Source organism: Triticum dicoccoides, chromosome 6A (assembly GCF_002162155.2).
Source record: "Triticum dicoccoides isolate Atlit2015 ecotype Zavitan chromosome 6A, WEW_v2.0, whole genome shotgun sequence".
In the NCBI taxonomy this organism is placed as follows: domain Eukaryota; kingdom Viridiplantae; phylum Streptophyta; class Magnoliopsida; order Poales; family Poaceae; genus Triticum; species Triticum dicoccoides.
The window spans coordinates 363,553,057-363,565,266 of record NC_041390.1 but is presented as its reverse complement, the minus strand read 5'-3'; the positions used below and the strand labels follow the sequence as shown (position 1 = coordinate 363,565,266).

Genomic DNA, 12,210 nt, shown 5'->3' with positions numbered 1-12,210 from the left:
CCTCTGAATCTCCCGACCTGATTCGTACATCCACTTTGTTGGGTGTGATTTTGCTTCTGTGAACATCACGCAAAATCCCTTAGATAGATTTTGGCTTGGCTTTGAGCGTTAACGGCGGCGCAATCCAAGCCTTCTGCTCAGACATGCCATGTCCTTACAGCCATGGAGAGTGAAAATCAGATGAAGTCCTTGCTCGACATGATCCTCAAGCGCCTCAATGACTTGCCATCCTGGACTAGCGCCATGAGGCCTAGCTCTAGTTCAAAGAGAAAGTCACCACCGATATGCAAGGGATGAGGAAAGAAATCCACCTCACCCAAGCAAATGTCAATGAGCCCAAGACGCACACCCGCGATCCATTAGAATTAGGCTCTGCCATCGCACCCGCACCTTTGGCGACCCCGCCACTGCCAAAGATGGGTAGCCAATGAGATGACCGCCCCACAACTATCGTATGCCATGCCGGTCATCTCGCAGGCTGCTCCAGCTGGTGGCCATGGCTATGTCAAATCCCCGCACCATGGTTTCCCCACTTTCAACAGCACTGCCCTGCGCCTTTGGTTGGACTGTTGCCTGGCCTATTTTGAGTTGTACAAAATTTCGTAGCATCAACGGGTGACCACGACGATGCTCTACGTTGAAGAGCACGCGACAACACTGGCTTCATGCATGCCGGCAGTCCCAATGCATTTTCACACGGGAAGCCTTCAAGGAAGCTCTGTTGGAGGAATTTGGATCTAACGAAATTGAATTGTTGATGAATTGTTTGCTACAACTGAGGCAGACTAGATTGGTGGCGGATTAATGTTGGGCATTTGAGGCATCAATTCCCATTTGATTTCGCCGGCCTTTAGGCGCCGAAAATCATCATGCACGGCTTGTGTGTGCACACACCCAGGAGAAACTTGAGCACTAGCATCCGCGCTACAGGCCGGCACCTACGGGTCAACCGCCTACCTCTCCGCTCCCAACATTGACCCCTCCTTAGGGATGTAAAGGCGCGTTGTTTAAGCCTGTTTAAGCCCACTTATCCATCTAATAGTTCAAGTTTTTTCCCATGAAAATGAACTATTAAGCTAACTAAACGGGCCTTTCGGCGCTATTTATTGCGCCATTTACATCCCTACCCCTCCTCGACCACCAGTTGCACTGCGGCCTCCGGACAAGTTTGGGCTATATTCTGCTGTGGGGACAATTACCTTCGGGAGCATCAGTGCAAGCACCGAGGTGAGTGCTCACGGTCAAGGTCGGTGACTATGGCGAGTTGCTCTCAGATGATGCCATCCGCACTCTAAAATTGATGGAGGAACCCGGTGCCCCATCATTGGAGTGCTGCCAGCTTTCGTGCACGCCATCACCGACTCTGAAGCGACAGGCACGATTCGCTTGCGCATACTTGTGGGCACCCAAGATAAGTTGCTGCTGCTCGACTTTGGGAGCACGTACAACTTCATCAACGCAATGTTCATTGATCATATCGGTGCCACCACCGCACCCATACCACTGGTGGGTGTCAAGCTTGCGAATGGATAGTGTCTCTGCTATGATAAGTTCGTCCTCGACAATTTGGTGGTTGCAAGGCCATGAGTTCACCACCAACATGCGTGTCATGGAGCTCGGCGCATATAATGGAATTTTGGGCATGGAAGTCTCGGCGCAATAGCCTGATGAACTGCCATTGGCTAGAGAAAATGATCACGTGCATTCACCAAGGCCAAGAGGTGACACTGCAAGGTGACCGATCAACCAACCAAACGTCTTTGCTTCCCCTAGAGCCTGATACTTTGCTCAAGTGGCATGCCGGGAACTGACATATGGGCGATGGCAGTGATGGAGATGACACCTTCGAGGTCACCAACAGAAGGACTACACGTGCCTCCGCCAGTTTAGGCCGTCCTCTACGAGTTCCACGTCTTTGCCAAGCCCAAGTCCCTTTCACTTCATCGCCAATACGACTACGTCATGACCCTCATGCCGGAGTTGCGCCCAACCAAGAAAGGTCCTTGAGTTCAGGCTGTGTTTGCAGGGGCCGAGACGTGTAATGTTCCGACTCAGTATGTTAGTCTGGTTGCATTATGTTGGGAGTGCATCCGCTACGATGCTAGGCCACCTTGTCTGTTTGAAGTCAGGAACTCCTGTCTTCTGTTTATGCCTGAAGTCAATGGCTCCCTAGAGTGCGACAACAACCCACTCTTTGAGAACGGCACCACGCCACCGCACAATGGGTCAACCTTGGAATCCCATCCCTCGTCGCTAATGGGTGTGCATCCGTGGATGCTGGGCCTCCTTGTCTGTTGGACGTCAACAACTCCCATCTAGGCACCGCGTCTTTTGTTTACATCTAAGCCAATAGCTCCCTGGGGTGCAACGACGGCCCTCCAAGAGTGTTTGTGGGTTCGGGCGGCACCACGCCACCCCACAACGGGTAAACCATGGGATCTAATCCCTTGTCGCCTCGTCTGTTTGAAGTCAATAGCTCCCATCTAGGGCCTGATGGGTTGGGCCGCTTCGTCTGTTTGAAGTCAATAGCTCCCATCTAGGCCTTGTGTTCTTTGTTTATGTTTGAATGGCCTGCTTTTTTTTTTATGTTTGAAGGCAATAGCTCCCTGGATTGCGCCGACGACCTTTCGAGAGCGATCGTGTGTTCGGGCGGCACCTTGTCGCCGCGTAGCGGGTCAACCTTGGGATCCTGTCCGTCCTCGCCAACGGAAGTGCATCCATGACGATGCTGGGCCGCCTCGTGTGTTTGAAGTCAACAAACTCTCGTCTTCTGTTTATGTCTGGGATCCCGTACATCATCGCCAATGGGGGTGCATCCGTTACAATTCTAGGTCTGCCTTGTTTGTTTGAAGTTTACAACTCCTATCTAGGCCCAGCATCTTCTGTTTGTGTGTGAAGTCAATAGCCCCCTTGAGTACGACAACAGCCCTCCGAGAGCGATTGTGGGTTTGGGCGGCACCATGCCACCGCATAGCAGGTCAACCATGGGATCTCGTCCCTCTTCGCCAATGGGAGTGCATCCATGACAATGCTGGTTCACCTTGTTTGTTTGAAGTCATCTAGGTCCCGCGTCTTCTAATTATGTTTCAAGTCAATAGCTCCCAGGAGTGCCATGATGGCCCTTCGAGTGCACCGATGATATTCAAGAAGGTCCTTGTAACTGGGTTAGCTAGACCATACCGTTACTCTCATTTGCAAAATGACAAGATCGAGCGCCGAGTTAGCGAGATGGTGCGTTGCGGGGTGATCATGCACAACATGAGCCCATATGCCGCTTCTGTGCTCCTCGTGAAGAAGGATGGAACGTGGCCTTTTGTGTGGACTATCCACGCCTGACATGACAGTAAAAAACAAGTTCCTTTTGCCAATTCGACGAACTCAATGAGCTAGCGGCGCGACCTACTTCTCCAAGCTCAACTTCCATGTTGGTTACTACCAAATCTGGATGAAGCATGTGATGAGATGAAAATGGCGTTCAAGACGCACCACAAACACTTCCACTTCCGAGTCATGCCATTTGGGTTGACGAATGCGCTGACAACATTCCAATGACTCTTGGACTCGATCTTCGCCGAGCATGTCAGTAGGTTTGTCATTGTCTTTCTGGATGACATCTTGGTGTATAATTCCTCACTTCAGGAGCACACTACCCACTTGCATCGGCTGCTCGACAGGATTCATCCACACCAAGGCATCCCAGTGCACGTTCACCTAGACTGGTATCAAATACCTAGGACATGTGATCTCTTGGGACGGTGTCGCCACAGACAACCAGAAGGCGACAACCATGCAACATTGGCCCACTCCCACCAACGCCACCAAGCTGTGAGGTTTCCTTGGCCTCACGGGCTATTACCGAAAGTTTGTGCCCATGTATGGCATCCTTGCCAAGCCACTTACCCCGCTGCTAACAAAAAAGGGCTTTGAAGTGGCAGATCATGCCTAGACGGTGTCCGAGCCACTCAATCAAGCGATGGTGACGACAGCCGTTTTGGTGCTGCCCGACTTCATTAAGCCATCGTCAATTGAGATGGATGCCCGTGACACCGGCATTGGGGCCGTCCTCGTGCAAGGCAGCCACCCCGTGGCATTCTTTAGCAAGGCTCTCGGCGTCCACAACAAAAAACAATCAGGAAAGGAGTTCCTCACTGTCATGATGGCCGTGGACAAGTGGTGCACCGACCTCCAAACGGCTCCGTCATGATCCTGATTAACCGCAGTGCTTGGGCAACTGTCAGCTCGTGACAAATCTGCAACGGACGGCGATGTCCAACCTCCTGTGGCTCCCGTTCACCTTCCAATACAAGCACGACGTCGAGAACGGCTCTGACAATGCTCTGTCTCGCGTGGGCAACCTCCTCTTGGTTGACACTCTCTTGGTCTGGCAACCCGGCCGGAGGCAGGCGGTAACTAACTCATACAAGACAGATGTGTCAGCAAGCTTTTGCCAACTCGCACTGTGCAGCCTGGAGAAGCAACACTGCAGTGCATCATTCGCTTCCACTGGCGTGTATGGATCGGCTGCAACATCGCACTGCAGGCGAAGCTAGTGAGCGTGCTGCGCAACAATGTGGTCGGCAGCCACTTTGGGTTGGTCGCGACCTACCACTGCGTCAAGTTGTTCCTGTGCACAAGGCTCAAACAAGCCGTCGATGATTTTGTCCTACAGTGTGAGGTGTGCCAGCACGCCAAGTACGAACACACCAAGCCGGCCTACATGGAACTCCTGTTGGTGCCGGAAGGGCCGTGGACGGGCCTGACCATGGACTTCGTTGAGGGCCTTCCCTAGTCTAACAGATTTGACATGATCATGGTGGTTGTCGACCCGCTTCATCATCAAGCCTGCACACTAAATGCCACTTTGCCACCCCTTCAGTGCACAATAAGTGGTGCGGACGTTCTTGGTCGCGATCGCAAGCTTCACGCCACGCCCAAGTCGATCGTCTCGGACCGTGACTGCATCTTCACCAGCGACATGTGGCAAGAGATGCTCGCCTCCGTTGGCACCCAGCTGCGGTAGTCCACAGTGTATCATCCACAAACAAATGGTCAAAGTGAGCGTGTAAACCAATGCCTTGAGATTTACCTTCGCTGCGACCTCCACGACACTCCGGGCAAGTGCGGGTGCTGGCTTCTGATGGTGGAGCTTTGGTACAACTCCACATTTCACTCGATCGCTCAATTGTTCCCCCTTCAAGGTGCTCTACGGGCAGGAACCAAACCTTAGTGCCACCCTCTCTTGGCCGACTGCTTCTACATCAGCGATCGACGACACAGATTGGGAGCAGCAGACCGAGCTCCTGGGCACCCAGCTGCTCTGAGGTCAGTGCCGCATCCAGCGCAAGGCTGACCGCAACCGTGTTGAGCGCATGTTCATGGTGTGGGATGCGGTCCTGCTCAAGCTGCAACCCTACGCCCAAAGCTCCGTTGCCTTACCACAAGCTCACATGCAAGTACTTTGGGTCTTCAAAGGTGCTGCAATCAGTCAGGCAGCTCGCTATAAGCTCGATCTTCCGGACGACAGCCACATTTACTCCGTCTCCCAGCTGAAGCCATTCATGCCGGACTACACTCCAGTGTTTCCCGAGCTGGTGCGAACCGCCGATCTGACAGTCGGCGACCTGATGAAACACGACAATGGCTTGGTCGTCCAACTCAAGGTGTGGTGGTCTACCCTATCACCGAGACAGTCATCTCGGAGGACTATGGCGTTCTCAGGCTCCGCTTTCCGACGGCAGCGGTCTGGACAGGGGCTCCATCTGAAGAAAGGGAGAATGTCACACCTGTGCCCGATGACACAGTGGACTAGAGAGATGTCAGGGGCATGTTGGGGGATTTAAACTGGAATTGAGTGTGGCCCAGAGAGTGAGGCTATTTAATACTGGGTAACTGGCGAGATGAACCATCGATCTGAGGAACAACTGATTCCTCGTCCCCTAGCTTTCCTCTCATCTTTCTGTGCGCTTCTCACCTCAAACCTTATCCCCACTATCCTGATCCCCTCTCCGACGGGTTCGTCAGTCTTGCAGGCTACCACCGCAAGTTTTATCAAGGACTTTCGCAGTATGGCAGCGCAGCTCACCAAGCTACTGAAGGAGGGATTTAGTTAGTGTGAAGAAGCCAAGGCTGTGTTTCATGAGAGCACCCTCGGTACAGCCCCAGTCGTGCAGATGCCAACTTCCAACTCCAGCTTTATCGACGAGGGTGATGCTTCAAATCTGGCCATAGCGCCGTTCTTCACCAGGACAATGGTGTGTCGACTTTCTAGAGCCGGCGCATAGCAACGCTGCGTCCTGCCAAGCTGGCAGCCTATGAGAGGGAGCTAATGACGGGAACATGCATTCACCGACTGCACTGACCACTATGGTTTGAATTTCACCCTGGAGCAGCGGCTCAGATAATCCCACAACATCAATTAGTGAACAAGTTGTTCGGCTACGATTTCATGGTGGAACACCGTCGTGGGCATCTGAAGATACCAAGCGTTGTGCTCCTGAAAAAAAAGATACCAAGAGTTGCTTAGTAAAAGTACTAGTGTAGATGCTACTAGTAATCTGAACTCAGTAGAAGTTCATGGATACGATGAATCTTAATATCAGCTTGTCAACTAATTGATGATTTTTCATCCCTTCATATTAGTGATGTTCCTATGCTTCTATGCTGAGACAGGGGATGGGTAGTCTATTTTCTTGTTATGGTCATACTGTTATCAGCAACGGTCATGCTGCTGACAAGACTAACTAGTCAAGGAAAGCCAATGACTGAGGTCAAGGTGACATCTCCACCTTCAATGAACACTATGGAGCAGCTCTTAGCTGTTCAAAATGCTATTTCCAAAGTTGAAGAGCTTGTCCAGGATGCAAATATTGTTCTTCTGAAGATAAGAGCTCTACTGCTGGCTTTTCCATCTCAGGTGATTATATCTTCTTAGTTTTCACCATTCCATCTTAAAATTTATTTTGATTTGCAGTTTTGCTTATGTGCTGTCTATGCTATATGGGTAATGTTGTAGTAAGAAGGTAGCATGCACTGTAGATTGTGGTAGATGTATTGTCCAAGGGGATGTCTAAGTTACACTTTAATTTGCAAATTTATACTTAATTTGGTGCAGAAATAATGAAACCACATACAACTACGTGCCTTGTTTCATGAAATTATTATGAAGTACTGATGATTAACCTGGAAGCGTGTGCAAACTAATTTACCTGCATGGGGTTTTTCTTTCCTATGGAATTAGCAGATGAAACACACCAGGCAGATATGCCCTTTTGTTGTTTCCCATTATTCAAATGTTGAATCTGTAATTGCTAGTAACTGATCAATTAGCATACTGAGCCGTGGAACCCCATTGATTCACTCCTCGTATACGTAACTACACATTTATCTTTGCAACCAAGGGGAGGTACACCACTGTTCTCCTGCCACTGAGCTTGCTACCCCTTTAATTTCTACCAATGAACTTTCCCTGAAGACATGTAACAGGATACAAGTGAATTTGGGTATCGGAGGGGATAAGGACTTGGGGAAGAAGTAGAGCGAGTAGTTGGGGGAGGATCAAATTTCACTATTCATTTGATAATTCTCCTGTTACAGCTCATGGCATATAAATAACGCGCCCAAGTGACACCCTGGCCCACACACAACTACTACGCCACCACTAAACACCACCCTTTAAGGAACACGCCTGATGAGCTGGGCCTGGTGTGACATCCCCTCTGCAGCAGTTGGAAACCACTCTTGAACATTGGCATAGTCTTCCCAAGTCATCTTCTCTGGCAGCGAAAGACCGCTTGATGAGCACCTGAAGCAGAGCAGTGTTGCCTTTCTTCAAGAGGCGACGATCCAGGATTGCCGCTGGAGAAACTTCAGAGATATCAAGCTCCGCAGCTGAAGGAAGTTTGGAGAAAACGGTCGAATGATCAGGCACATGCTGCCTCAACTGCGACACATGGGACACAGGATGTAGAAGGCAGTTCTACTTCATAAGCCACTAGACCAATTTTGTGAAGTATTTTGTAGGGCCCAAAACACTTGACAGAGATCTTCGGATAGGGTCTGGCAGGCACAAACTGTTGAGCATAGGGATGCAGCTTGTCCTAAACTTGCCCCCCTTTTGGAAGTTCCTATCAGTGCGATTTTCATCAGCATAGTGTTTCATATGTAACCGAGCCTTGTGATGTTGCCGCTGGAGAAAATCACTGTACCAACTCGTCCTGGAGCAAGGATTCTGCATCTTCAGAAGTAAGATCAGTCAGAGAAGAAAGAGAGAAGTCCACATTACAACCTTGAATTAACAACTTGGTTTAATTTGCAACCTTGAACTGCGAAACCGGTCGCACAATACCCCAAACTAACCACATGGTGCAAAACTCAACCCTCCTCCCGGTTTTGCCTCGGTCAAGTGGTTTTGACCGCGTTGACTGCTGACATGGCGCTGCCCAGTCAGCAGTCATGCCAACTCAGCTAGGACTGAACTGAATCTGTTTTTTTCAACATTTTTTACAAAATTGTCCCTGAACATTTGCAAAAACACCCCTAGACTATATTCTTAGGCCTTGTTTGGTAGGCCGTGATCCACCCGGGATCCCCTTAAAAAACCGGGGCGCAAAGACCACGAGGGCAAACCGGCCCGTGGAGAATTACCGCACCATTTGGTTGTTTCACCCATCGGGGATATTCCGGCCCATCCACGTCCTTTCCACGGGGGAGAGATCCACGCCTCGAGGGTTCGGGGGAGAAAACCACGGCTTGCAGCAAGGAGAGTAGTGAACGCCAGGAAACGACGACCAAGACCCAGCGCTCCGCCTCGAGCTTCTCCGCCGGCGACCGGAGCGACGCTGCGGACCGCCCTCCTCCAGTGATTCGCCTCCATGCTTCGTGCCTCTGCCCCTCCGGCAATATGCTCCAGGTCCCCTCCCTTCAGAGCTCCGCCCCTCCCGCGACGCCAGTGAATCGGGGTCGTCACCCTCCTCCTTCCCCGGAGCTCCCTCCGTTAGCTCCTGTCATCTCCGGCGACGTCGACGGCCAGGTCGTTGTCCTTCTCTTTGAACCTCCTCCTGTTCTTCAACCCCAACGATTTTGCTTATCAAGCTGGATGAGGCCTTGTCCAGATCCACGAACCTGCTCTTGCAAGGGATTGCCTCCCCTCCACTTCTTACCGTTTGGACACCGGGGTTGTGGAACACCCCCCAGTGGTGGAAGGGATCATATATGCACTGGAAAAATCTCTCCTAGGGGTGTATTGCCCTGGATTTTCACTCCCCAACAACCAAATGAGCCCTTAAAGTGCAATCGGGTCCTCATGCCCGCACTGCCGCACCGCACGCTGGCAGGCTGCGAGCTGCTCACGCTGGAGGTGTGGATTGCAGCGACCGTCCGCCGGCGTGGACATCACTGGTTGACGGTGGAGCAGTGGGTGGCAGACTGTAGTGTGGTGGGGTGTGCACGTGCGCCGGCATTCAGGTGGAGTCCTCTCCTTCTCACCTCTGGTTGCTGTTAAAATATGTGCTGAATATGTGTACAGGTTGTGCTACAGTTGGATTTGTAATTAGTGAAAGGTTAGGTGTTTGAGTCGAACACGTTTAGCCCAGGCCTATTATATAAGGGCACCATGGGGTAGCCAAATAGGCTAGACATAAGCTTGTAGGTTAAACAAATATTATGAGAGGGATGGTCCGGCACCAATCTGAGTTAATCAATGCTTGGAGAATACATGCAGTGCTTAGTGCATGACAGCTGGTGAAGTGGAAAAAATATATCAAAAAATGGCTTCCATTGCTGGAATTTTGGTATAACTCTTACGACAACATATCGCTGGGCTGCACTCCATTCAAAGCTCTATATGGAATAGATCCAAATTTTTGTACAATGCCTACTTTGGAGGATGAACTACACTCTTCGCTGGCAGAGCTTGCAGCTGATCATGCTGATTTTTTTGCATTACTGCGGGAACACCTCCGCAGCGCACAGGAGCGCGTCAAGGCTCAGGACGACAAGCACCACCAGGATTGTTAGTTCGCTGTCGACAAAGATGTGCTCCTCAAGCTTCAACCATAGGCGCACTCGTTGCTCGTCAGTCAGACCGTGCTCCAAGCTTGCTCACAAATTCTACAGCCCATTCAAAGTCCTGGAACGAATTGGAGCTGCAGCTTATCGTTTGGATCTTCCGCCCTCAAGTCTCATACATCCAGGGTTTCACATGTCGCAACTGAAGCCATTCACCGCCAACTATTCACCGGTCTTCATGGAGCTGCCAGATCTCTCCACTGTGCTGTTGCAACTGCTGGCTATCCGGGAGCGACTTATGGTCACGAAGGGTAGCATGACAATTCTGCAAGTCAAGGTACGCTGGAACATGCGACTTGGGAAGATTACTACATCTTGTGCTCGTGTTTTCTAGCGGCCGCTTGACTGGGTTGCAGGTGGTGATGGGCGACTAAACAGGTGGACATGAGCCCGTCAGGGACCTCAAGTGGCTGGTTGACCCATCAAGTGTGGCATGTGTGCCATCACGATGTCTGAGTGTATATTTAAGCCCTGGGTTTCTTCAGCAAACTGGTGAAGGGCTTAGCCAAAATTCCATAGGCCTGTTCAAACTTTATGTAATATCCAGTCAATCCCAAAAATTCTCCGAGCTCTTCTTGCAAGTATCAGCAGGTCAGAATGCCAAATAAGAGTTTCTTGTGGTTGAATTTAAATGATAACCTGTTTCTATTAATCTCAAAAGCTTACAAAAAGAATCAAATTCATTTGAAAAATACTCTCCACCATGATCGGGCCTAAGCCTTTTGATTTTATGATCAAGTTGGTTTTCCACTTCAGCTTTATAGATCTTGAAAAAGTTTAAAGCCTCATCTTTTGATTTCAAAAGATACACATGGCAGTATCTAGTGGAGTCATCAATTAAGGTCATGAAATATTTCTTTTCACCTTTTGTCAAAACACCATTCATTTCACAAAGATCTGAATGAATGAGCTCTAGTAGTGTAAGATTTCTTGTTTCTGCAGTTGTATGAAACTTACGAGGTTGCTTAGCTTGCACACAAACTTGACACTTAGATCCCTTGACAACGATGAAATTAAGGATTAAGCTCAACTTGGCTAACCGCGTCATGCAACCAAAGTTAATATGACAGAAACGTGAATGCCAGGCATTTGATTCACTATTGTTGCACACATGATTAACAACTTTATTACAAACATCTAACAATGATAGTCTGAACAAGCCTCTTGATTGATAATCTTTACCAACAAAAGTTCCATACTTGGACACTACAAATTTATTGGACTCGAAGACAAGCTTGTAGCCATCTCTACACAAAAGAGACCCGCTAACAAGATTTTTTTTTTGAGGGAGGGGACATAATGCACGTTCTTCAGCCGCGCGATCTTCCTCGAAGTAAACTTCAGATCGACCGTGTCAACACCACGAACAGAAGCACTTGAAATGTTGCCCATCAGCACGGTGGAAGTCCTTGAGGTTTGATAAGAAGAAAACATGGAAATGTCGTCTCATACATGTACATTAGCACCCGTGTCAATCAACCGATCAGGAGAATGACATACTGAGAAAATAGTGGAAAATATACCATACCCAGTAACCTTCATGTCAATGTCTCCAATGACAACATTAGCTGTAACACCCACGATGTGGCTATATCTCCCATGTGTCGGAGCACGACTTAGAGGCATAACCGCATTGTAGGCATGTCGCAAGAGAGGTAATCTTTACACATCCCATGTACTGAATAAGAAAGAGGTACAGAGCTGGCTTACAATCGCCACTTCACACAATACATGAATATAGCATTACATCATCCAGATACAATTAAGGTCCGTCTACAGAACTAAAATAAAAGAAGACTACCCCTAATGCAAAAGATCCTCAATCGTCCCGACTGGGCTCCACTACTGATCAACTGAAACGAAACACGATGAACAAGATCTTCATCGAGCTCCTCCTTGAGTTCGGTTGAGTCACCTGCACGGTATCATCGGCACCTGCAAACTGGTTTTGAAAGTAATCTGTGAGTCACGGGGACTCAGCAATCTCACACCCGTGAGATCAAGACTATTTAAGCTTATGGGTAGGATAGGGTATTGAGGTGGAGCTGCAGCAAGCACTAGCATATATGATGGCTAACTTATGCAAAATAAGAGCGAGAAGAGAAGCAGAACACGTTTCAAGCATAACTCCAACGCCGTGTTAAC

General features: G+C 49.5%; 1 protein-coding gene across 1 annotated transcript in view; it reads left to right on the top strand.

Moving 5' to 3' along the window:
* LOC119316923 overlaps window positions 1-12,210 on the top strand; it is a 37,092-nt gene that overhangs the window by 4,187 nt on the left and 20,695 nt on the right. Inside the window, exon 2 of the mRNA XM_037591315.1 lies at window positions 6,670-6,913. Within this exon, the coding sequence (XP_037447212.1) occupies window positions 6,695-6,913 (219 nt within the window). The 5' untranslated portion in view covers window positions 6,670-6,694. The remainder of the gene's footprint in view (window positions 1-6,669; window positions 6,914-12,210) is intronic.